This window comes from Crinia signifera, chromosome 4 (genome assembly GCF_055691185.1).
Source record: "Crinia signifera chromosome 4, ASM5569118v1, whole genome shotgun sequence".
NCBI lineage: Eukaryota > Metazoa > Chordata > Amphibia > Anura > Myobatrachidae > Crinia > Crinia signifera.
In genome coordinates, this window is record NC_139220.1 from 178,626,946 (window position 1) to 178,649,746 (window position 22,801).

At 39.2% G+C, this 22,801-nt stretch overlaps 1 protein-coding gene across 1 annotated transcript in view; it reads right to left on the minus strand.

Annotated features, from left to right (window-relative positions):
• Positions 1-13,347: 13,347 nt before the first annotated feature.
• SEMA3E (semaphorin 3E) overlaps positions 13,348-22,801 on the minus strand; it is a 155,288-nt gene continuing 145,834 nt past the window's right edge. The window contains exons 12-17 of the mRNA XM_083183083.1: positions 22,508-22,599; positions 21,452-21,493; positions 20,395-20,561; positions 19,591-19,658; positions 16,586-16,725; positions 13,348-14,769 (exon numbers count right to left, since the gene is read on the minus strand). Of these exons, the coding sequence (XP_083039209.1) occupies positions 14,320-14,769; positions 16,586-16,725; positions 19,591-19,658; positions 20,395-20,561; positions 21,452-21,493; positions 22,508-22,599 (959 nt within the window). The 3' untranslated portion in view covers positions 13,348-14,319. The remainder of the gene's footprint in view (positions 14,770-16,585; positions 16,726-19,590; positions 19,659-20,394; positions 20,562-21,451; positions 21,494-22,507; positions 22,600-22,801) is intronic.

Consider the following 22,801-nt stretch of genomic DNA (forward strand, 5'->3'; position numbering starts at 1 on the left):
GCTGCAGCTCCTCTCCCCCGCGCCACGGCGACACTGCCGTCCGCAGACTTTAACCCCTGCCCCCCCCCTGACCACCGGAGACACTGCCCACCAGAGAATTTAACTCTTGCTCCCCCTCACCCCGAAGACACTGCCCGCCGTAGACTTTAACCCCTGCTCCCCCTGGCCACAAGAGACACTGCCCGCCGGAGACAGCAGGTACTGTTCCTGTTCGGAGGGAGTTGTCAGGCCTCTAATCTCTGTGCGTCATTGTGTGCCCCTATACCCTGTACAGTGTGTGTCAGTGTGCCTTTAGACCCTGTGCATTTCCCACCCTAGGCTTATACTCGAGTCAATGAATTTTCCCAGGTTTTTGGGGTAAAATTAGGTGCCTCGGCTTATATTTGGGTCGATTTATACTCTAGTATATACGGTACATTGGCCACCCATTGAAAAAAAAAACACTGTGTTTCTAGTCTGTAACATGACAGTTAGGAGCTGATTGGCTGGCTGTTTAATCATGCTCCATTTTATCACTTTTTAAAGCTTGATACCTATGGCCCTTTGCCTGTACTGCATACGGGCCTGCCTGATTTCTGGCTGCTAGGTTCTGCTGCTCCATAATTGAATTATAGGAACAGCTAGTGATGTCTGTGCACTCCAGCTTGGGGGGCGGTGACAACTGATAAAGGGAGGCCCAGGGCAGTGGCGTAGCTACATATGGTAGGCACAGGGACCATGGGCCAGATGTATCAAGCTTCAAAAGTGATAAAATGGAGAGTGATAAACAACCAGCCAATCAGCTCCTACCTGTCATGTCACAGGCTGAGTTTGAAAAATAACATGTAGGAGCTGATTGGCTGGCTGTTTATCACTCTCCATTTTATAACTTTTTGAAACTCGATACATCTGGCCCCAAATGCAGTGCATATTGAATGAGCGGGTCCCCGCCCCGTGCATATGTAACTACGGCAACCATAATCTATCACCTCACCTCTTCTTGGGGGGCGTCAGAATTTTTTTGGCCAGGGGGGAGTAAAATTTCCAGCTACGCCACTGGCCCAGGGTACTGTATGCCCTGCACCCACCTACTATTGATCTGGTTATGGTGGGATTTATGATGCCCCACTGCTGCCAGTACAGCTAAACTTCATCATTTTAGGTTCCTGGAAGTTGATGCACTGGCCTTTCAGGCGGCCATGCTCCTCGGTTCCCCCTGACAGCTGATGCCCAGACATTAAGAAGTGGCTTAACCAAGTGTTAAACCGCTTCTTAATCTCTAGTGAGGAGGACATTACAGCAAGAAGAGTGAAAACAGCAAATATATTTTGTTTTAGAGTGAAGTAATATTGTTTGTATTTAATAAATAGCTTCATGTAACATTAACATCTTTCCACCGGAAAAAAACAACATTAATACAAATCAGTTCTCTCATTAAATGAATGCTCTAGAATCCAGGATTTTCACCCTAACTACACAAGACACATTTATCTGTAGAGGATATTGGGAAGACACATTTACAAAACTGATGACAATGACTAATCCCATAAAAGGACACCATAAGCCCTGTCCATCCAGATCAAGTCACACAGTCCCCAAAAGTATTCCTTTTACTATTTTTCTTTTATTATTAACTGTAGCAAAAACAATATCATGGGGAGTGCTGGTGTATGTCCATGGTGTGGCCCACGTCCGATCTTGATGCTTGTCAATTCTCGGCATGTGTTCATATAATGCACATGATGTTTTGATCAGTTATTTTATAGAAAGGTATAATTCAACTGTTAGATACACGCATAATATGCCCTTGATCAACTTTGAAACTAGAACCTACATTTTCACCCACTCAACTTGACTTGGTTGAAATAAGTGTGCAGAAGAGGAGGCACCATGATCAAAGGATGACAGGTTCAAAGAACCACACTAAGCTATTTCTTAAGAGCTTCCAATCTGTAGTTCATTCCCAGTTCATATACTGTACAGGTACTTAACATTATTTTACAAATGGGGTCTCTGAGACATGATCATCTGGCAACTTTCAAAATCATACAACTCAGTCTCCCCACCTTTAATTTACATTTTAGTAGCTTCAACAAATACGCAAGGAGGCAGCTTGCTGACTAGACTCTGAACACACTGTAGCTAAGGTAATTATTTGGGAAATTGCTTAAAATCATATCTGATTTTTAAGTTCCAATTAAGCTCCATACATAATAGGACTGTATGTCACAGATAACCTAAGAGCATCCCTTGTTCTATTCTCAATAAACTCTTTTCCCTAAACTCGTGTAGCAGTTCCACATAATTACATCCTCAAGGCTAAAGGGGCTAAACATTTTTTCAGAATACAGTATGTAATTAAATTGACCATATTACGAAGGTAATCTGTACATGATCTACTTGGTCTATAAAACTAATGTTGAAAGGATGTTCATGGTTACAATAAAAGATGAACAACAAGATACACTGTATATTAATACTGTTTTGATTGACGCTACAACAAAACAGGTCATATCAAACTGAGGATAGGAAGATACGCATTTCTAGCCAAGATTCTATTATCCTGCTTCAGTGATGTTTTTGTGCTTACACATGACAGAATGCATTATGTTAGAGCTTTAAAACTGAAACCAGGACATCCTTGGGATATGACTAAACAACTCATTGCTTCCCTCACATAATTTTTCCTTTGTAGCTCTGCTTATATAAGAGCTCATAGGCTTTTATAAACCTAGCTGTGTGAAAACATTTTATTCAGCTGTAAAGGAAACTATACTGTATTCTGGGGTCAGTGCCATAACTGTTACACCCAGTTACCACACTACTTATCAAGAAAGTCCCCCAGTGCACCCCTCCAGGGGACCACCCTCAGCCACCCTCCCCAATGCCGGAGATCCAAACATGGGCTTTTTTCCAGCAGCTGTGGCACTCTCCTTCCTCCAGTGAGGCTAAAGCAGTGCTCGGCTTCCGATTCACTCGCGCAGGGGAAAGGAGTGATTGAACTCACTTGCGCAGTTTCCCTGGGTGTCCTTTCACTGTACCTCCAGCTTGTCACCCAGCCAAGCAAATCCATGGGGTAGCACAGTGGAGTGCTCGATGAGAAATTACTACATTAAGCTTCAAGAGCTTTCTTTGGTCAGTTTCTGATCAACATGGCCCTGAGAATGACAAAGTTTATACTATTTTTATTAGTTTCCAGCATGTATTTTCTGCAACCCAGGGAGGCTAGGTCATACTTAAAGCAAGTGGTTGCTTTCAAAAACTCCATATACAAATCTGTCTTGACCCCATCTAGTAGACTATGCATGAATGGTCTTACAGTATTTGAGGGTCAGTATATTTTCTCGAAGCGATTCTGGGGAATTGAGCTGGTCCATGGCACCAGCAGTTCCCTTTGGAGTTTCCTTTACCATTATTTATAGAGGAACTTTAGGACAATGGCTCTTATTCTGATTGTGTCGGACCACTGCGTGTGCATTCGGACAGCCGATGTTTGGTGTTTGCCCATGTGCAGAGGCGTTTCTGCACGTGTGAATGCCTCGCACATCCGAACACGGTGTGAATTCCAAGCAGAAAATGATCGGTCAGACCCATCCGAGCAGGGGGTGGAGAGGGGCGTGAAGGGCTGTTTTGGCTCATTACCATATGTGTACGCCCTGCGTTTCATGGGCGTTTCCATGAAAATGCTGGGCGTACGTATGGTAATGCGGCCATGATGCACGTGCGGGGGGCGGACAGCTGACATAGCCAGATGTCCGCCCATATCTCTGCTTTCATACAGAAAAATATCCAAGTGGTCTGGAGCACTCGGTGCTGGCTGACCGCTCGGTCCATCATTTGATGCTCGGCGACCATCGGAGGATGGGGGAGGTTCCCACAGATGGAGGAGGTGTTCACATGAAACATCCACTCGCAGTCCGTTCGCTCGCCGTCTTACCGCATTGGGACGGTGTGAGCGATCCGTACGGTAGGCGGGGTTAAGAACACTTGGTTCCTGTACGAATTACGCATCCATCCGAATCAACTAGAATAAGGGCCAATGTTTTCTGCAACATATATGTAAGGAGCAAGATTCACCAGGAACCAGCAAAGGCTCAATTGGAAGGGAGGAAGGTGAAGTAAGTGGGAATGAGCCAAGCGAAATAGAACTTAGTATGGGGACCAGTGCTAGGGTTGGTCCAAAAGATCCTTGTCTGGATTGAGAGCAGAAGTATAGAATACAATCAGATATTCTCAGTAATAGGGTCAGAAACAATGTTTAGCTCTCCCAACTTGTCTAGGCATATTAAGCTGCAGTGGTAGGGTGATAGCTGGATTATAGAGCAGACAGGGATATGCTATGGGTGGTGAGAGTGGAGACTATTCGGGTCAGGATGAATGCAATGGAATGTCCGAATGATGTAGCAGTTCTACAGTACAACAATAGTAGGTTATGTGGAGCAAGGCTCCCTCTAATGAGGTATAAAATACAGTGAAGGAGTGAATCCAGACATTCACACAGTATGGCTTAGGTACTACAGTACCAGTGATGACAATTGTAAAGTTCCCAGAAGGAAGTGAGCTCTAGTAGTTGTGAGCAAGGTGATAGAGAATTTAGATGACTACTGGGTATACTTTAGCAGTTAGAAGCCTGGGATGTCCCCCAGTGATAAAAGTCACTTGACTAAGACAATGATGGTCAGTAGTTAACAGCACACCAAGCATTCCAGTTGCCTGTCATACTAAACAACCTAGGAAGAGTAAGGAGTTCTCTGAAGAGACTGGGATGCAGAATCCCTACTGACCACTGTAGCTGTGTGGTGCAAACTGTAGAAGACCTAACGTGCTGCAGCGAGAAGGAAAGACCTGTCTGCTGTGTTGGGGACTCTAGAAGGCATTTGCTGCTATGTCACTGGACAGCAGAACCTTCTCCCTGGAGTGTGGCACAAAGACAGGACAGCAAATATCCTGTGGCACAAAGTCTACTTCCCATATAAGTCAAACTAAATTTATTTTAATAATTTGTTGGGCTACATATCACGTATCACAACTAAATTATAATTGGCATTGTTACAATTTTTGTATTTATTTATTTACAGTTTTTTTTAATAGGGCAGCATATTCCGGTGTGCTTTACAATTGGAGTCAAAAGACAAACTGGGTGATTACAGACAGACATAGAGGTTGGAGGGCCCTGATCGCAAGCTTACAATATACAGGGAAATAGGAAGGATACACAAGGATAGGCACTATCTATATTATAGTAGCACCATCAAATTGCCAACAACAGTCCTGATGGGATGTAATTAGAATGAAAGCTTTTGAAGGTTATGTGGGTGGTATAGGAAATTGATAGACTTTCCTGAATACGTAAGTTTTCAGGGAACGCTTGAAAGTTTGGAGGTCAGAAGAGAGTCTTCTGGTTCATGGGAGGGCATTCCATATAGTGGGTGCTGCCCGATGGAAAACCTTCAATTGTAAATGAGAACTGGTAATGAGCATGGATGAGAAGCAGATCTTGTGAAGACCATAGAGGTCATTTTGGTAGATATTTTAATATAAATGAAGAGATATATGTTGGTGTAGCTTGGTTATTAGCTTTATATGTTAGTAGAGGTATTTTCAGTTGAATGTGGTAGAATATGGGCAGCCAATGGAGGGACTGACAGAGCCGATCAGCAGAGGATGAATGCCGTGCTTGGAAGATTAGCCTTGCAGCTGCATTCAAAGTGCATTGTAGCGGTGATAGTCTTTTCTTGGGTAGACCAGGAAGGAGACTATTGCAATAATCAATGCGGGAAAATTAGTTCATGGATAAGAGTTTTTTCAGCGTCCTGTGTATGTTATGGTCATATTTCAGATATGTTTTTTAGATGAATGTAACAATTTATAGACAGATTGAATGAGTGGAATAAAGGACAGTTCAGAGTCAAGGATGACAGCAAGCTTGTGGGGTAAGGGGTAGGGTGGATAGTTGAGTTTTCAACAGTTATGGAGATATCAGGTTGGTAGCTACATAGTCTTGGCTGGCGAAAAAAAAAAGTAATTCTGTTTTGGAAATGTTGAGCTTGAGGTGGAGAGATGACATCCAAGATGAAATTGCAGAAAGACGTTCAGTGAGACATACCAATACAGATGGTGACAAATCTGGGGAGGATAGGTATATTTGAGTATCATCCATGTACAAATTATACTGAAAACCAAAGGAATTGATTAGTTTACCAAGAGATGAGGTATAGATAGAGTAAAACAAAGGACCTAAGACTGAGCCTTGCGGTACTCCAACTGATAGAGGTCGGGAAGAGGAGGTGGAATAAGAGAAGCAAACAGTAATAGAGTATTTAGATAGGTAGGAAGAGAACCAAGAAAGGGCAGTTTCCTGAAGACCTATTCAGAGTTTGGGTCAGAATTGTGTTTTTTTAGAATGGGAGTGATCACTGCATGCTTAAGCAGAGAAGGAAAGATTACAGATTTTAGTTTAGGTTGGGATAAGCACAGGAGACAATGTTTTACTGACTCTTGAGGGTATGGGGTTAGGATGAGAGGTAGTAGAGTAGGAGAAGAGTGTTGATACTTCATCTTCACTTGTGGGGACAAATGAAGAGAAGGTGCCAGATGGTAAATTGAGCCAGTCACTGAATGAGTTAGAGCATACCAATTCATCTTGGATCTCAATCTTGTCCTTGAAATAGGAAGCAAGTTCTTGTGAACTGATAGTGGCTGGAGCGTATGAAATGAGTGAAAGAGTCAAATGGGGTTGGTGGCATGAGAAGAGATGAGAGATTGGAAGTATGTTTGTTTGGTGTCCAGGGCATGATGATAGGAGTGGTAGGTGGTCTTATATGTGAGGAAGTCACTTGGATTCTTAGATTTGCGCCACAGATGTTCTACTTTACATGACAGTTTTTGTAGGTGTCTTGTTGATTTAGAGTGCCGTGGTTGGCGTCGAAGCCTATGTTAAGTGTGAGGGGTAGCCGGAGCCACTTTGTCAAGGGTTCTCTTTAAAGTCTGGTTCAGGTGGGATACAGCAGTCTCAGGAGAAGTAAATGTATAAATTGGTGACAGCATTTGTTGCAGAGAGGTGGAAAGTTGTTTAAAATGTACATTGTTAGCATTTCTTCAGGTTAGAGGAAGCTTGCATGATGTCAGTGTCATAGAGTTTGGAGTAATGTAATAGATTGAAAAAGTGATCAGGTTGTGATCCGAGAGAGGGAAAGGAGTGTTAATGAATTCAGAAACTGAACAGAGCCTGGTGAATACAAGATCCAGGCAGTTGCCTTCCTCATGAGTAGACGAGTCAGACCTTTGGGAGAGGCTAAGAGAGATGGTTAGAGAGAGAAGTTTTGATGCATGGAGAGATTGTGGGTATTATATAGTGATAGTGATATTGAAGTCACCGAGGATGATGGCGGAGATGTCAGAAGATAAGAAGTGTGGAAGCCAGGCAGAGAAATCTTCCAGAATTTGTTGTTTAGTAAGCCCAGGTGGGCGATAGATAGCAGCCACACACAGAGAGAAAGGAGTGAAAATTCTGATAGAATAGAGTGAACTTCAAACAATGTAAATGTGTGTGAAGGAACTGGTGGTAGAACTATGTATATGAAATAGTGGGACAGTAATATTACAACTCCACCTCCTTTACTATTACCAGGCCTAGAGGTGTGAGTGAAGTAGAGACCACCGTGTGACAGTGCTGCAAGGGAGGCCGTGTCTGATTGGGTTATCCATGTTTCTGTTAAAGACAGAATGTTAAATTTGTCAGAGATAAAATGGTCATGGATGGAGGTTAATGTGTTACAAAAAGAGAGTGCATTCAGTAGGGCACATTCTAGATATTTGGAGGGTGATAGGAGAAATGTGATGTTTATAAGGTTAAATGGATTTCTATGTGGTTATGAAACAGCAAGTGGAGGGGACCTGGATTTGGTGATATGTCACCAACTAATAAAAGCAGAAATGTGAGATAGATGTTAGTGGATGTTTGTGAGTGTTTATTGCAGTGTCTGTTTGTGAATGTCAGAGTACCTGTGGACAAGTTATTAAAACGTTCATGAATGTGGGTTGTATGGAGAGCGTAGGATGTGTTAAATTTAGTGAGAACACCATGAGATAATTAATAATAGTTTGATGAACATAGGGGGTTATTCTGATTCACTCGGAAAGGCACAGTCACTCTTTAATGGACAAAACCATATGCACTGCAGGTGGGGCTGATGTAACATGTGCAGAGAGAGTTAGATTTGGATGTTTTATTGTTAATGTGCAGGGTAAATACTGGCTGCTTTAGTTTTTACACTGCAATATAGATAAGAGTTTGAAGTACAAACCCCACCCAAATCTAACTCTCTCCAGACATGTTACATCTGCTCCACCTGCAGTGCATATGGTTTTGTCCATTAGAGAGTGATTGTGCCTTTCCGAGTGAATCAGAATAACCCCCACCATGTGATGAGATAAGTAATAATAGTTTGATGAACATAGTGTGGTAATTTCTGTGAAAAATCTCGGAAGAAGATTAAAGATTAGTTTAGTCAAATTTACCTTTCTTAATGTTGTTCAATGTTTGTTCAGATAGATCACTTTGGTAATCCACACTTAGGTACATCGAGCTAGCTCCCCCCGTTGACTGACTCTAATGAAAATACTACTTTGGATTAACACAAAGGCCTACATCTGAACATTTGCCCATTTGATTGCTAATGCTAATTGATCAGAGATACATTCAATCAGATGTGGGTTAATCTGGTACTTGTAGTGCAGTAGAATGTCTTTCAACTATTTATACTGACACAAGTCTTTCAACTATTTATATCCTAGCACATAACCCTAGTAAACCCCCCCCCCCCCCCACACACACAGCTTTACCCTCCCCCTAATGCATGACCCTGCCTCCCCCCCCGTGCGCGCGCAGCCTAACCAGTGAGTGGCATTACGTGTGTGGTGTAATGTGTAAGGGACATTATAGTGTGTGGCATATAGTGTAAGGGACATTATGGTTTGTCCCATATAGTGTAAGGGGCATTACAGTGTGTGGTGTAAAGTGTAAGGGGCATTATAGGGGGGGGGGCGCACAAAATTATTTTGGCTGGAGGGGAGCAAAATTTATAGTTACGCCACTGGCTGAGGGGACATGCAAGGGGATGTGTTTTCATAGCATATCCCCTCGCATGATTGTGAGGAGATACAGGGTTGGGGGGGGGTTTGGGTGGGCCAGGCACTCTGGGACTCAGTAAACTGCGATCTTTGCAGCTTACAGAGTCAACCACAATCAGGCCCATAGTGTACAAATCCATAGCATATGATATAAATTATTGCAGAATAATGGAAGCTGCTAAGAGATAGGATGATATGATCTAGTGTAAAAGATCAAAATGCATTGTAAGGGTTTTTATTTTATTTTTGTCTTACAGGTCCTGAACTATGTAACTGAAAGCAAAGGTGCCACCTTGTGGTCTTATGCAAAAATGAACATCATGATCTTGAAATAATATGTATTTGTATTCTGCGGGTTCATTGCATTTAATAAGTGTTGCTGAAACATAAATAAATGTTGAAGACAACATTCAAAATATTAATCAATTTATCACAGTATTTCCAACCACTGGCATATGGATTTACTTAATTTCAACACAAATAAACATCACAGGAAAATGTATTTCTTCTGATGAAAGTGTTATAGCTTAAACATGGGTTTAACAATGCATTTGTAGATAGGGATGCTATGAAGCCACCCCAAGTATTGTGTGAACAGTGTCAGTAGAACTAATTGACTCTAGCCTACTGCTAAAAGGAAAGCCCTGTATAAGGAAATAGCAGCCTGGAGAATATTGGGTGTGGAGGAAAGGGAAAGGAAGTGGATGGTGTACAAATACCTTTGCCTGCCCTGCTCACTCTACCCAGTCTTGGCTCCAATTCTTCATGGGAAAGCACATATTTCCACAGACACTACGGTCAATACTTTAAACCACACAGTACACGTTTTGCAGGTTTTCTGACAGAATCAAGTGAAATTATTTTCTCCACTTCTGGATCTATTAAAATGTGTCAGTCAATAATGAGTGCACCTGTCCAGTGACTTGGAAAACGTGAACTGTGTGGGTTCCTGAGGACCGAGTTTGAGAACCACTGCTTTAAAAAACATTGGTTAACTCCTGGGTTCGTACAGGCAGCAATGGCTTGTACCATGTTCTGTACTATCGGTGATTACAAATTGATTTTAAAAAGTTATCCAAAGTAACAAGCTATGTCTAGGTGTGTGTGTGTGAACCTTTTTTTTCCAGTGGCCAGGGGCCTGTCCTTGCAGGTCAGCAAACACAAGTACTGTAGCAAAAAAAAACATGAACACAGAAGTGATTTGCAGATATGAAGTTCCTGAGGTAATATAGATTGACAGAGGTATACGTTTTATTGGGGACATTTCAAACCACGTCTCAGCAGACCTGGGACCATACAGGCTCTACACACCCCATAGTTGTGGCCAATGGAGAAACTTAATGATACACTCAAAGTAAAATTGCAGAAACTAATGGCTGAAGCCCCAAGGAACTGTTTAGAATGTTTACCCTTGGCACAGTTCTCAATAAGACATAGTCCCAGTGGGAAGCATAAAAGCATAAACGTAACCCTTTTGAGATTTGGATTGCCAGCTAAAACAGATTATTATTTCCTCAAGAAGTTCTAGATGAATTAGCACAGATGTAAATAATTATAACAAGAAATAACCAAAATATAATATAATATGGAAAGTAACACATAAGAAAAGGATTGGACCCACAATTTAAAGGCCCTAACCAAGTTATTCTCACTACCTGAACCTCTAAGGTGACTGGATGAGACTCTATGATACACACACACACACACACACACACACACACACACACACACACACATCACATTGCAAGAAATTTAAAGGGAGCATTGTTTCACAGCACACTGATTAACAAATATCAACTCATCAGCCCTAAACCTGATCTGCGCCACTGTGCCAGCAGCTATACAGTATCCTCAGCCCATCATGTCTGACTGTCATTCTCAGCTCCCTGCGGCTTCTGTGGCACTGCCATTACTAATATGCCACTGACATGCCAGCTATGTAACATCCAACTCATGTCTGACTATCAATTTTCAACCTCCATAGGCTTCCATGCCCCTGTTGTTTTCAGGGCCACAAGCATGTGCAAAACAAACATAGTTTCCACCCTAAACCAAACATGGGTGCTGCCATGTTTGGTCTAGTCATCTGATGTTCCAGAGCCTATCCTAAGAGTCCTCAGGTTCTGCCTGATTGAACTGCAGCCAATCCTCGCTCACTAGCTACTATAAGGATGCTGGATAAAAATTGCCTAATTGCCAGTGCTGTTGATTGTCTCACCCTGTATGGTTGTATTCTCCTAGTAGCTTGCAGTTTTCTAGCTCCTGTGATTCCGCTCCTGCTAGAGTCCTGCTTATTCCAGCTTGCAGTGTGTCTGGCTCCATCGGAGTTCTGCCTTCGATACTCAGCTCAATTGGTCTTCTGCCATTGATCTCATGCCCCATCGGTGCAGTGCCATCGTTCTCCTGCACCATAGGTGTTCCGCCATTGACACACACCTCCATCTGGGTTCCGTCATCAATCTCCTTCTCCATCAGTGTTCTGTCATCAATACTCGCCTCCGTCAGTGTTCCACCATTGATCTAATGCTCCATCAGTGTTCTGCCATCAGTCTCCTGCTCCATTGGTGTTTCACCATTGATCTCTAGCTCCATCGGTGTTCTGCCATTGATCTCTAGCTCCATCGGTGTTCTGCTATTGATCTCTCCGCACCATAGATGTTCCACCATTGATTGCTCTATAGCAGGGGTTCTCCAACTCGGTCCTCAGGACCCCACACAGTTCACATTTTCCAGGTCACCTGGAGTACAGGTGCATTCATTACTCATTGACACATTTTAAAAGGTGCAGCTAATGTGATTCTGTGAGGAGACCTGCAAAACATGCACTGTGTTGGGTCCTGAGGACCGAGTTTGAGAACCTGTGCTCTACAGCATCAGTATCTTCCAAGTCTACAGTGGTCAGTAAAACAATGCTTATCACCTCCTGCTTATAAATGGGACTTCATCAGTGTATTCACACTGCTCCTATATTGCATCTCTGCCAATATCATGTTGGGACTTCATCAGTATTCCTACACTGCACCCCTTTGCAGCTCACCATTGATGTTACACCTGCAGTATTACCTCTGATCTCATGAATGTTATTAATGTTTTCATTATCCTGTGATTCCAATTTCCAAGTAATTTACCAACTGCCTCTATCTGCCCCATCTCCTGCGAGCATAACAAAATATCTGTTTTACAAATAACATCTCCTCCATTCAGGTCACGCCTATGGGCATCCCTATTGGTCTCCATATCCTGGTATAAGCACAAGAGCCTTATCAAGGCTCCCCGGCTCCATTATCAGTCAGCCCCTATGCTTGCGGCTTCTGGTTCTGACAAAACCTGAGGCCTGACACATGGTTTGATTGTCATTCTATTACAAAGCAAGATCTATGTAAATACTCCTAAAAGAATATATAAAACACAATAAATTGCACAATTATCAGTAATTAAAAACAAATGATACAGCTAAAAGCTAAAAAGGATATAATAGTAAAAAGTGTCACTAGCCATGAAATTTTAGATACTAAAGTCCAGCCATTGTGACACTGAGTTCAGAATTGTTTATACTGTTATATCCTTTTTAGCTATTAGCTTTATCATTTTTTTTAATTACTTCCCATTTGTTTGTTTTTTTCTAATTTTTATGAGCAGATCCCAGGTTTTCTAATATTCGTGCCGATGTGAGGTGGGAAATATACACTAAAACATTAATTTAATTATTAAATTTAAATTTTACAGCATGTTCTTTGTTATCTTTGTAGATTCAAAAAAACATTTTTACAAGTTTATTATTGAAAATTTAAAAAATGTAGATGAAATTTAACTTTTATAACCCCAGAATAACCAATATTATTAAACACACTCCTATTACTCAGTAGATTTCAGTGAAAAAGTACAGCTACTGTACTGTAGGCTTTATTTGCAGACGAATCACCTTATTACTGTATATTACCTAAACAGAAAAAGACCCCTACTGTACTTACTTTTTCTAAATTATCAGTGTTCCAAATAGAACATATTGAGTCAGCTCTATTTGATTATTTACTGGAATTTCATTTACAATTTAAATTATATTCAAATGTCATTAAAACTCTATTTAACGCATTTTACTGGCAAAATACTGCATGTTATTCTATTATCAAAATATCTTAAAATGATGTAATTAGTGAAATACAAAAAAATGACAATAAGTAAACATTTATTATTTAAACTTTTTTTATTACTAGGCAATTTAAGAAAATGGTTTGAACATCACCTATAAAATAAACTCTGTGCATATATTTTGTGAAAGAAAAGACTTCCAGTAAAATATCAATAAAACAAATGAGAGGCTGAAAAACTTATTTTACAATATAGCAAAGTACATATTTTTTCATTTGTTGTTGACATTATGAAAAAAATAAGTTACATAGAAATCACATATTTATAACAATATCAGTACAATTATAACAATTTAATAATATGCTTGTGTTTATTATGCCTGCCTAATCCTTCTGTTTGTTCAAATACTATTCATAAACAGATCATAATCATTTGCATGTTATCACGTGTTTTAAAAATATTCCATTATGAGAAAATAACCAAATCAATTAAGGCAAACGTGCTGACCTTTTGTACACAGTTTCTCCATTCATCAACCTACAGTATTTTATCTAAAAAAGTAGAACATTTTAACATAGAATGAAATGTATATGCCATTTTCAGTATGTTGCTTACTATAAGTATTCTAAACATTCACAAATAAAAAGATACATGATAATATATAGCAAATGATATACATCCATATTAGAATTATGGATGTAGATATTTTTTTAAATCCCAAATATTAAAATATAGAAAATATTTACACGATTAAAGCTCAGCTGGTATGTTGTTTTTATTGAAGCTTTTGATATTGTAAATGTTTATATATATATTTTTTTTTTTCAAGGGGCTTCTGGCCTCGAAATGTCGGGCAACTGATATGACCACTGTTTGATTTTTTCAATACCAGAATTTTTTTGCACCTTAACCCCGTGAGTGCCACCTCCTTCTTTTGCATGTATCTACCATAATCTTTTGGAAGGCACCACGGCAACTCACTCCAAGCAGGAGTGCCGACCGTACCTCACATATATATAAATATATATAGTAATTGTTACTCATTTTCTTCATCACCTGTGTAAGTAGCTATGTTTACATTAATAAACTATGCATAAAATAACATAAGACACATGGTTCTTATTCTATGTGTCTTGGCATGCGATGATGGTCTGATTTTGAACGTGACTTTCGCTCTTGTGGATTTAGATGTTTCCATTTATTTGGAGACATTTTCAACTTTTTTCTTCTTTTATCTGTGCACCATACTTTTTCACAATATTCCTCAACTTTTTGAAAATTACTATATCCAATGAGCTGCAAAAAATCTTTGTACCATGGTTTAGATGATTGCATGATGCTGGATTGAGCAGGGCAGGGCGTTTTTTGGACAACTATTTCCTCTTCTTCCTCTTTGTTAAACATGTCATCCACGCGATCTTCTTCTACAATTTCCAGAGTAATTTTTCTGACTGTATGAACATAAGTATGCTCAACAGTTTGACAAAAATACAACCCAGCATCTGTTCTATGTAGCTTTAGAAACAGAAGTCCAAAATCTGTCATTATTACTCTTTCACTTGTTTTCACCTAAGATAATAACACAGTAGTAGAGTATAAGTAAACTTAAATCACAATCTATATACATATGAGCATGATCCCCCCCTTAAAATTTTTTTTGGTGATCTTAGGCAATTGAATGACTATTGTACAAATGTCAGCTACATAAAGGGGGGTATTCAATCTGGGGTCACAGCTGTCGAGCTTGCCGTGACCCTGTCCCGTTCTCGGTCAGCTTGACCGAGAATTTGTAGGCAGGATTCCATGTCCCGCCTGCAGCGGGGTGAGAAGGGGGCATGGCCGTGAGCTGCGGCTGGGAAGAGGCAAGCTGCAGCCAAAAGCTTGTCACTTCCCAGCCAATCCCAGGAGAACGAGCCCGACTGTTTGTGAAGTTGGGCTCGTTCTGCTGAGCTCCCCTGTTCAATGCCGTCAAGGAAGACAGCATCGAATAGGGCCCAGCGGCCATCTCCCCGTCGGTCGCCGGTGATTGAATACACCCTTTAACCTAGAAGAAATAGAATGTTGCTTTATAGCATTTATTTTTATTGCCCATTCATTAGCAAGATTTTAATTTCCAAAAGTATTACCCAAATAGTTTAAGCTTTACTGAAATATATGACTGCAAAAGACTGAGCTTTTCTGATGATTCAATATGTTATATTGTATTACTGTAATATTATCAAATCTGAAAGGTAGACCTATTTAATTAGATATGTAATTAAATATGACTACAATTTAATTTTATTTTCATAACTTCATGTCTTTTGGAATGGTGGGGCAGATGTATTAAGCCTTAACAAGAGATAAATGCAAGGGTGATCAAGAGAGATAAACGTCCAACCAATCAGAATTTTTTCAAACACAGCCTGTAACATGGCAGTTAGCATGATAGATGATTGGCTGGATGTTTATCTCTCTTTATCACCCTTGCATTTATCTTATGTTAAAGCTTAATACATCTGCCCCAATGGTTGTTACTGTACATTACAAATGTTTATACAACAAATCTGGAATTGGTGTAGAGTACAGTAAATATCCCAACCAAAGAAAATAGATTTAGCCATCCACCTTCTGTACCAACCAAAAATATTTATAATTTCTAGTTTCCTGAATATACAATGTTGTGTTACAGAATATTGCAGTTATTTGAATAGTTATTATAATTTATCACTGACTATACAGCCAGTTAGTTAGTAAAGTTACTTGTATAATACATTATGTGTGTTTGCTCTTTTTAGATTCATATATAGTTACTCTGAGATTTTCACATACAACAAGTGACCTAAAATTAGGCCCTTAGTTATGTTGTAAACAGAGCAAGTTAATTAAATGTTATGTTTTTATATGAAATATTGCCATTTTCAATAGGTTGATTAATACATGTAGATACCAATGCTTTAAATGATATCATACTATGAATTTTCCAAGATATAACCATTGGCTTCTGACCTTTAAAGCTATACATACTGTGTGTATTAAATAGAATATCTACATCATACACAGAAGCTGAAGTGGCAGACAAGGCTATATTTCTAAGAATTGTTGATTGAGATTATGAGCTTAATAATTAATGTGTTAAATCAAAGTATAAATTGGAAGCATATACTGACACTAAAGCAAAATAATAATAATAATAATAATAATAATATTTATCATATTTTGACCATATTATATATTCATGGCCATTGAAGTGTGTTAGTCTAAGTATTTGGTCATTGAGTGACATCAATGGTGCTAGTGCATTCATACAGTATGGTACACTTGAATTAGTGAATCCACTTACTACTTCCACTGTATATAAGTAAAGCGTGCACTTTAATCTTTATCTGAGATAACAAAATTTTACCTCCTCTTTCTTTGCTTCGTGTATTTTCTGTACAAACCAAATTACTTTGGACTGCAAAGAGCGTGGCATACATTCCAATAAAGTAGTGTTGTGCTCAACACCGTACAGTGTGTATTCCTCAGTCTTTCTAAGACTTTCTCCTAAAAATAAAAAATATTGACATGATCATAGTTTGAAAACTGTATTTAGGTAAGTTACAACTTTATCGTATATCCATATAATATTTGTAATGTGCGGTTTTTCTTAAAGAAATGCATTCATGCTAGTGGCAAGTGCAGTCTTTTCGGAGGGGGACTCCCTTTCTGTGGGACATTCAGTGGCAAACGCAGGATTTTCAGAAGGGGGTTTCCAGAGGGGCGGAGCAAAGCACGGAGATGGACACTTAGGTGACCCAGTATATACCGGGTCAGTTAAAGTATTATAGATAGACCAAATGTATATAAATAATAATAATAATAAAAAAAAATATATATATATATATATATACATACAGTACATACATACAGGGGCATCAACAGCAGTGTAGACCCCTGGGCATAGCAATGTATTGGGGCCCCTACCGATCCTCCAGCAGTAGGGGTGGGGGAAGCTTTGATGTCCCGCGGGTGGTAGGGGGTGTTATATAAACCGCTCAGCATGTAGGGCTCAGTAATTTCCACTAATTACCCCTTTACTGCACAGATGGTGGGAGATGGGGTGGGAGAAGGGGGCATTGGGCTGAATAAAGGGGCCCTGATACATAACTTCCAGGGTGGTAGAGGATGTTTAATACAGTGTAGTGGAGTGGGCTTATTATTCATCATTTTCTGGTGGGAGGACAGCTTGCTTGACTGCAGATATCTCCAGTTCCCGGAAATAGATTTCTTAAATTTTAATGAAATTAAAAACAAGAGAATCCCACCTACCAAATGGTATTGGGGACTAGGGGATCAGAGTTCAGGAGGCAGAGCAATCCGCCAACGAGTATATAAAACTACATACCAGGTGTGTGGAGCTGGGGCAGTAACCAGCTGCTGGAAGGCTGATATCTCTGGTTCTGGGAACAGTAGAGACAAGCGACTAGGGCCCTTCAAATGGAGAGAGTCCCAGCTTTTGGAATATACCCTCAGAAAAACTCTAAGTCAGACAGAACCTGAAATATCTGACTGGGAATAACAATTAACAGGCTTGGATGGGGACCACTGCTTTGAAGTCAGATATCTCTGGTTCCCAAGGACCGATTTTTACAATTCTTGTATCCATGAAAAGAGGGCACCCTCAGCTTTCAGATGAGGGCCATTAGACTCCTGGGGGGGTTTCTGGGTACTCAGAAACCCCCCCTGCGTGCGCTACTGACATTGGAGCAAGAACATAGTAAAGACCTTGGACATTAACGTAAACATTGTTTTTTTTATACACTAAACATTGTGGACCTTATTCTGGTTCACACGCATCTTCACAGCGCTTGGTGTGATTTTAAGCCGACCGCCATTTGCATTGCTGCTCCCCCCCCTTTGCCCGGCAAATTCGCCCACATGGCTGTGATTGGATGTTTTGCATAAACATCCATTTGCAGCCTAGGGGGCGCCCGCATTGTTGATTGCAACAATGTGTGCGATGTCTATTTGCACCCGGTGTCTGCACATACGCGTAAATGCGTATGTGCATGCGGAGATTGTCAGGCTTTAAACCTAACCATTTTACAATCTGTGTAAATGTCTTTAAACAACCATTTGCTACTTTCATCAAAAGGAAGTCACCTTGTCTGTTCTTCATATTCAATAAGAATCTTTTTCACTGCTCAGTATTCTAGTTCGTCAAATTTTTACTTTATTAATTTACTAAAATATTCTGTGTTTGTTTTTCTTCATGTTAAGAATTTGTTTTTCAAGTAAGTAAATGTCATTGCTGCTTAAACCCAGTACTTTTTAGGCTGGAGTACTTTAGCACTTTTTCAGTTAGCTTTCTGTTCTTCCTTTCAGCTACGCCATTTTGATTTAGTTTAGGTGGAACGGCCTTAGATAACCTATTGTGCTGTATTATATAGTTATCTTTTGCTGAAATTTGTTGCATAGTTATGTAATTTGTGGAATGCTTTATCTACAGTATGTTAGAACATTGGCTATCTGAACAATGTTCAGTAAAAAATATACTCTACAACAGGTCAGTAACACTCTACCAACAGCCCAGTAACTCAGTAAAATGTAGCAATATGAAAAATGTAATTTGATATTATGACAGTTGGGGCAGTAGGATTAGTGGTTCAATGACATACAGTACTGCTTTATATAGACCAATTTTCACCACTGGTTGTAAACATATAGTACTGTACAAGGTACCTGATTACTTTATATAACAATGTCAATTTATTTGTGTTCTAGTATTTAATAAATGAGGAAAGTAGCATTATTGGACAGTTGCTTTAAGTATTTCTATACTAACAGCATTATCGAGCTTATTTGTTCACATGATTATATGGACATGTGGAAATAGAAGCGTCTCTTTAAGGCTCATATTCTGAGGTACTTTCTCATGAAACATAACTAAGGCTGTAAGACATATTGTATTCTGCAGATGTTTATTGCTACAATTATTTTCTTCAAGGGCGAATGCATATCTTCATTGACAATGAACAATGATTTCTTGTTAATTCACTTGTTTATGAGATTTTAGAAAATTTCTAGTTATTTTGCTTATTAATAATTTAGGCAATGCTGCCCCCTGCTGCTGTTAACACCAGTAAGTTTCTAATGCATACATAATTCTTGGAAACAATTAACGCATGTGCAGAATGAAGTCAGATATCAAAATGGAAGGTATTTAGGTTTCAAATAAATCCTCAGAGTGCTCATTGACAATATACTGTGTGTGTCTTTATTCACTCTCGCCCTTATTAACTCTTTCTTTTGCAATTAAACTAGTTGCTGACACCTTATCTTTGACCATGACAATGCTAGTCAGTTGTTTTGTGTATAATTCATAAGTTCTGTACATTTTATATTTTACATTATGCAACTCTAACTTACCATTAATATGTTGCCCTGAACACTGCTGAGCTGCATTGCCATGGCGGACATCCTGCCTTCTGAAACGTCTGCAAAAGCATACACATTTATCACTGCATCAATTATTTTGTAGAGTATCATTAATAAATAACTATTAGAAACACATACTTGTATCTTGTTATTTAATATCTTAAATGTTTTCAATATTTCTGAATTGAATCTGTATAATTTAATTTAACTATAATGTATTGATTAACAATTAAATGTTATATATCATTACATTAATGGCTTGGTGAAGAACTTGGTGTAAATCACATAAATACAGCACATATAGTATCATAATATTTATTATTATTAATAATACTAATTTATTTATATAGGGCTCTTTCTCTAATAGGAATCAAGGTGCTTAACAGACAGAATTAATGTAATACAGTACAGGTACAATTAAGTCATAAAAGCTTTTCATAAACTATACTTAAAGGAATTAAGGAAATGCTTGAGTAAACAGGAAAGTATTGAGTCTTGTATTTAGCTTTACACGTTGACTCGCCTAGTTGAATTAATGGTAGGTAATCTCTGATGAATATACAAAGTTAAAACAAATTTATATAAATTGACACCCTGCCACAAAGTATGCCTATATGTAACGAGTGACACTGGGCATTTACTATAGAAAAATATTGTTTATTGTTGAAAATTGATCTGTGAATGAAGTGATATGTGTATGAGTGTGGTCATTTTGGAGCAGCAGCAGGATTGTGCCAGCTTTAAATTGTTATTTCTAGAAACCTATCTACATAATTGTTATACTTGTACACCTACCTCTTGGAGTGTGTTCCATAGGGGAAATACCTGGAGCAGGACATCCCATCCCATGCACAATAGGGATCACGGGCCAGGCAGCAATCAGCACAAGCTGAGCCATACATCTCACAGTGGTGAAACTTTACTTGGGCAACACTAGATTTAGACCCAATGTACAGTTGCTGCTGTAAAGGCAAAAATTAAATACACATTTTAGTTTACTGTACATATTTAAGCTTTAATAAGATTTTAACATCAGAGCTGCTTAAGGTTAAATGTTTATAAAGGTATCCAAGCAAATATCACATGATTTCTTATTACCATTGAGTATATTAGGAAGCTGTTTAAATCTGTATAAAGATTTGATACCAGGAACTGGGAATACAACTGGGAATAAATTTGGAAATTAGATTACTTTAAAAAAATAATGTTGTTTATCCTAGTGAAGATAATGATGGTGTAGGACATAGAGTAATAATAACAAGATCAGTGACCAACGATCTATAAGCAATTTCTACTGTATATATGTTGCTCAGAATGTGTCCCCAGTAGGGTGTCCTGATTCCATTAAAATAGAATACAGGTTGAGTATCCCTTATCCAAAATGCTCGGGACCAGGAGCATTTCGGATAAGGGATTTTTACGGTTTTTGGATTATTATTTTTTTTTACATACTTACCTGGTCCCCCCGCTGGTTCCACGGCATCTCTCAGGTTTCCTTCAGGATCTTCTTTAGCGGTCACAGTAGTGCATTGTGTGAGTTTGCAGGCGTGCTAGTGACATCACCGGCACACCCACACACCAGCGCAATGCACTCCTGGGACCGCTGAAGATGCCGAAGAAGTTCCTGAAGGCCGCCGTGGACATCAGGGGACTTGGCAAGTATGAAAAAAAGAATAGAAAAATAAAATCCGAAATATTCTAAAAAAACACGTTTTTTTTGGAATATTTCGGATAAGAGATCTCCGGATACAGGAGACTCTACCTGAATCTCTTTAGTAAATTACTCATCTTCAATTATAAATATAAATTTTTACATATTTAAATCTTAAAAAAAAATATTGTAAGCACATACTCTCTTTGCTGAAATTTCCATTGCAACAATAGGTTCAGGATTCTGAAATAAAAAAGAAAAATGTATTACTATAATTATATAGAAAGAAAAAATCAGGCGCAATACTGGTGTGCTAAATTAAATGCCAATCTTAATGTAAAAAGACCACCAGATAATTGGAAGTGCAGCTCCCAGTAGTAACTTGGAGTTAATTACTTTCACCTCCTGTCCGGAGGGAGCCCTTATGTTGGTGGGCTCTATCGCAGTTACAGGGCAGTGTATTGAACAAGAAAAGACTGGGCAACAGTTATAATAAATTGACTTTGGCTGCAGCATTGTTTTCAGTAGAGGGATTCCGAACTGTGTCCTCCTTTACACAGCCGATTTTAGGCCGCTTCCGATGTAGGAGGTGCAGCAACTGTTGTTAATGCCGCTGTCAGCTTGGCTGCTCGCTTGTTCTGGCGTCCTAGCCAGCTGATGGCATGAGACACGGAATCTCCAATTGGCGCTCTGATGTTTGGCCCGCTTAAAGGTGAGCAACCGGATGGGAAAAAAAGGTTTCCCAAAGGTTGAAAGTGGCAATGCTGAAGAATTTTAACCCCAAATGACACTAATGAGCCTTAATACATAGGCATTTCAAAAATAACAAACAGTTGGAATATTAACAACATCAGCAGCCAACTGATGAACTTAGGCCAATTACTACATAGAATATTATATATCTCTCTTACTCCACTTGAATAAAACACAACTAGCCAACTGTAAGCGGGATGCTGGCCAAACTCAGAGTTTGTTTTTGTAAAGGGCCTTCATTTACAAGGCATGGTTTTGCCCTGTAAATGATTTCCCCCTTTAAAAAACTTCAAAGTTTGGCTGACATCCTGCATGGTTACCAAACTCTGAGCCTATTACAATTGGGCACATATGATGTAAGCATTCTAGAGCAAATAGCAGGGTGTAGTGTATATGCTGTTGAACTTGTAATTTAAATTGATGATGGAGCAGTGCAGTCTAAATTAAAATAAACAATAAAAATACAATGTTACAATAAAAATGAATTGAGAAAATGACACATACCTTAAACACCTGAAGCTCTTCAAGGATAACTTCCTCCATTGTATCAGTTTCTTGGTTGTAAATAGTAATAACTTTCAGTACAATCCCATTGTCTTTTTCATAGAAAAGTAAGCAAAGAGGACAGATTAACTATTAAATAACTATTAAATATAATTTATTATTTAAAACCTTAGTTGTCAATAAACATACTATATAGGTCCCCATACACTCTGCGATAGCAGCATGCAGTGCGCACTCCCGCGGGCATCGCATAGTACAAAAAGTATGTGCTGCACTTTTTGTACTACCAGCGGA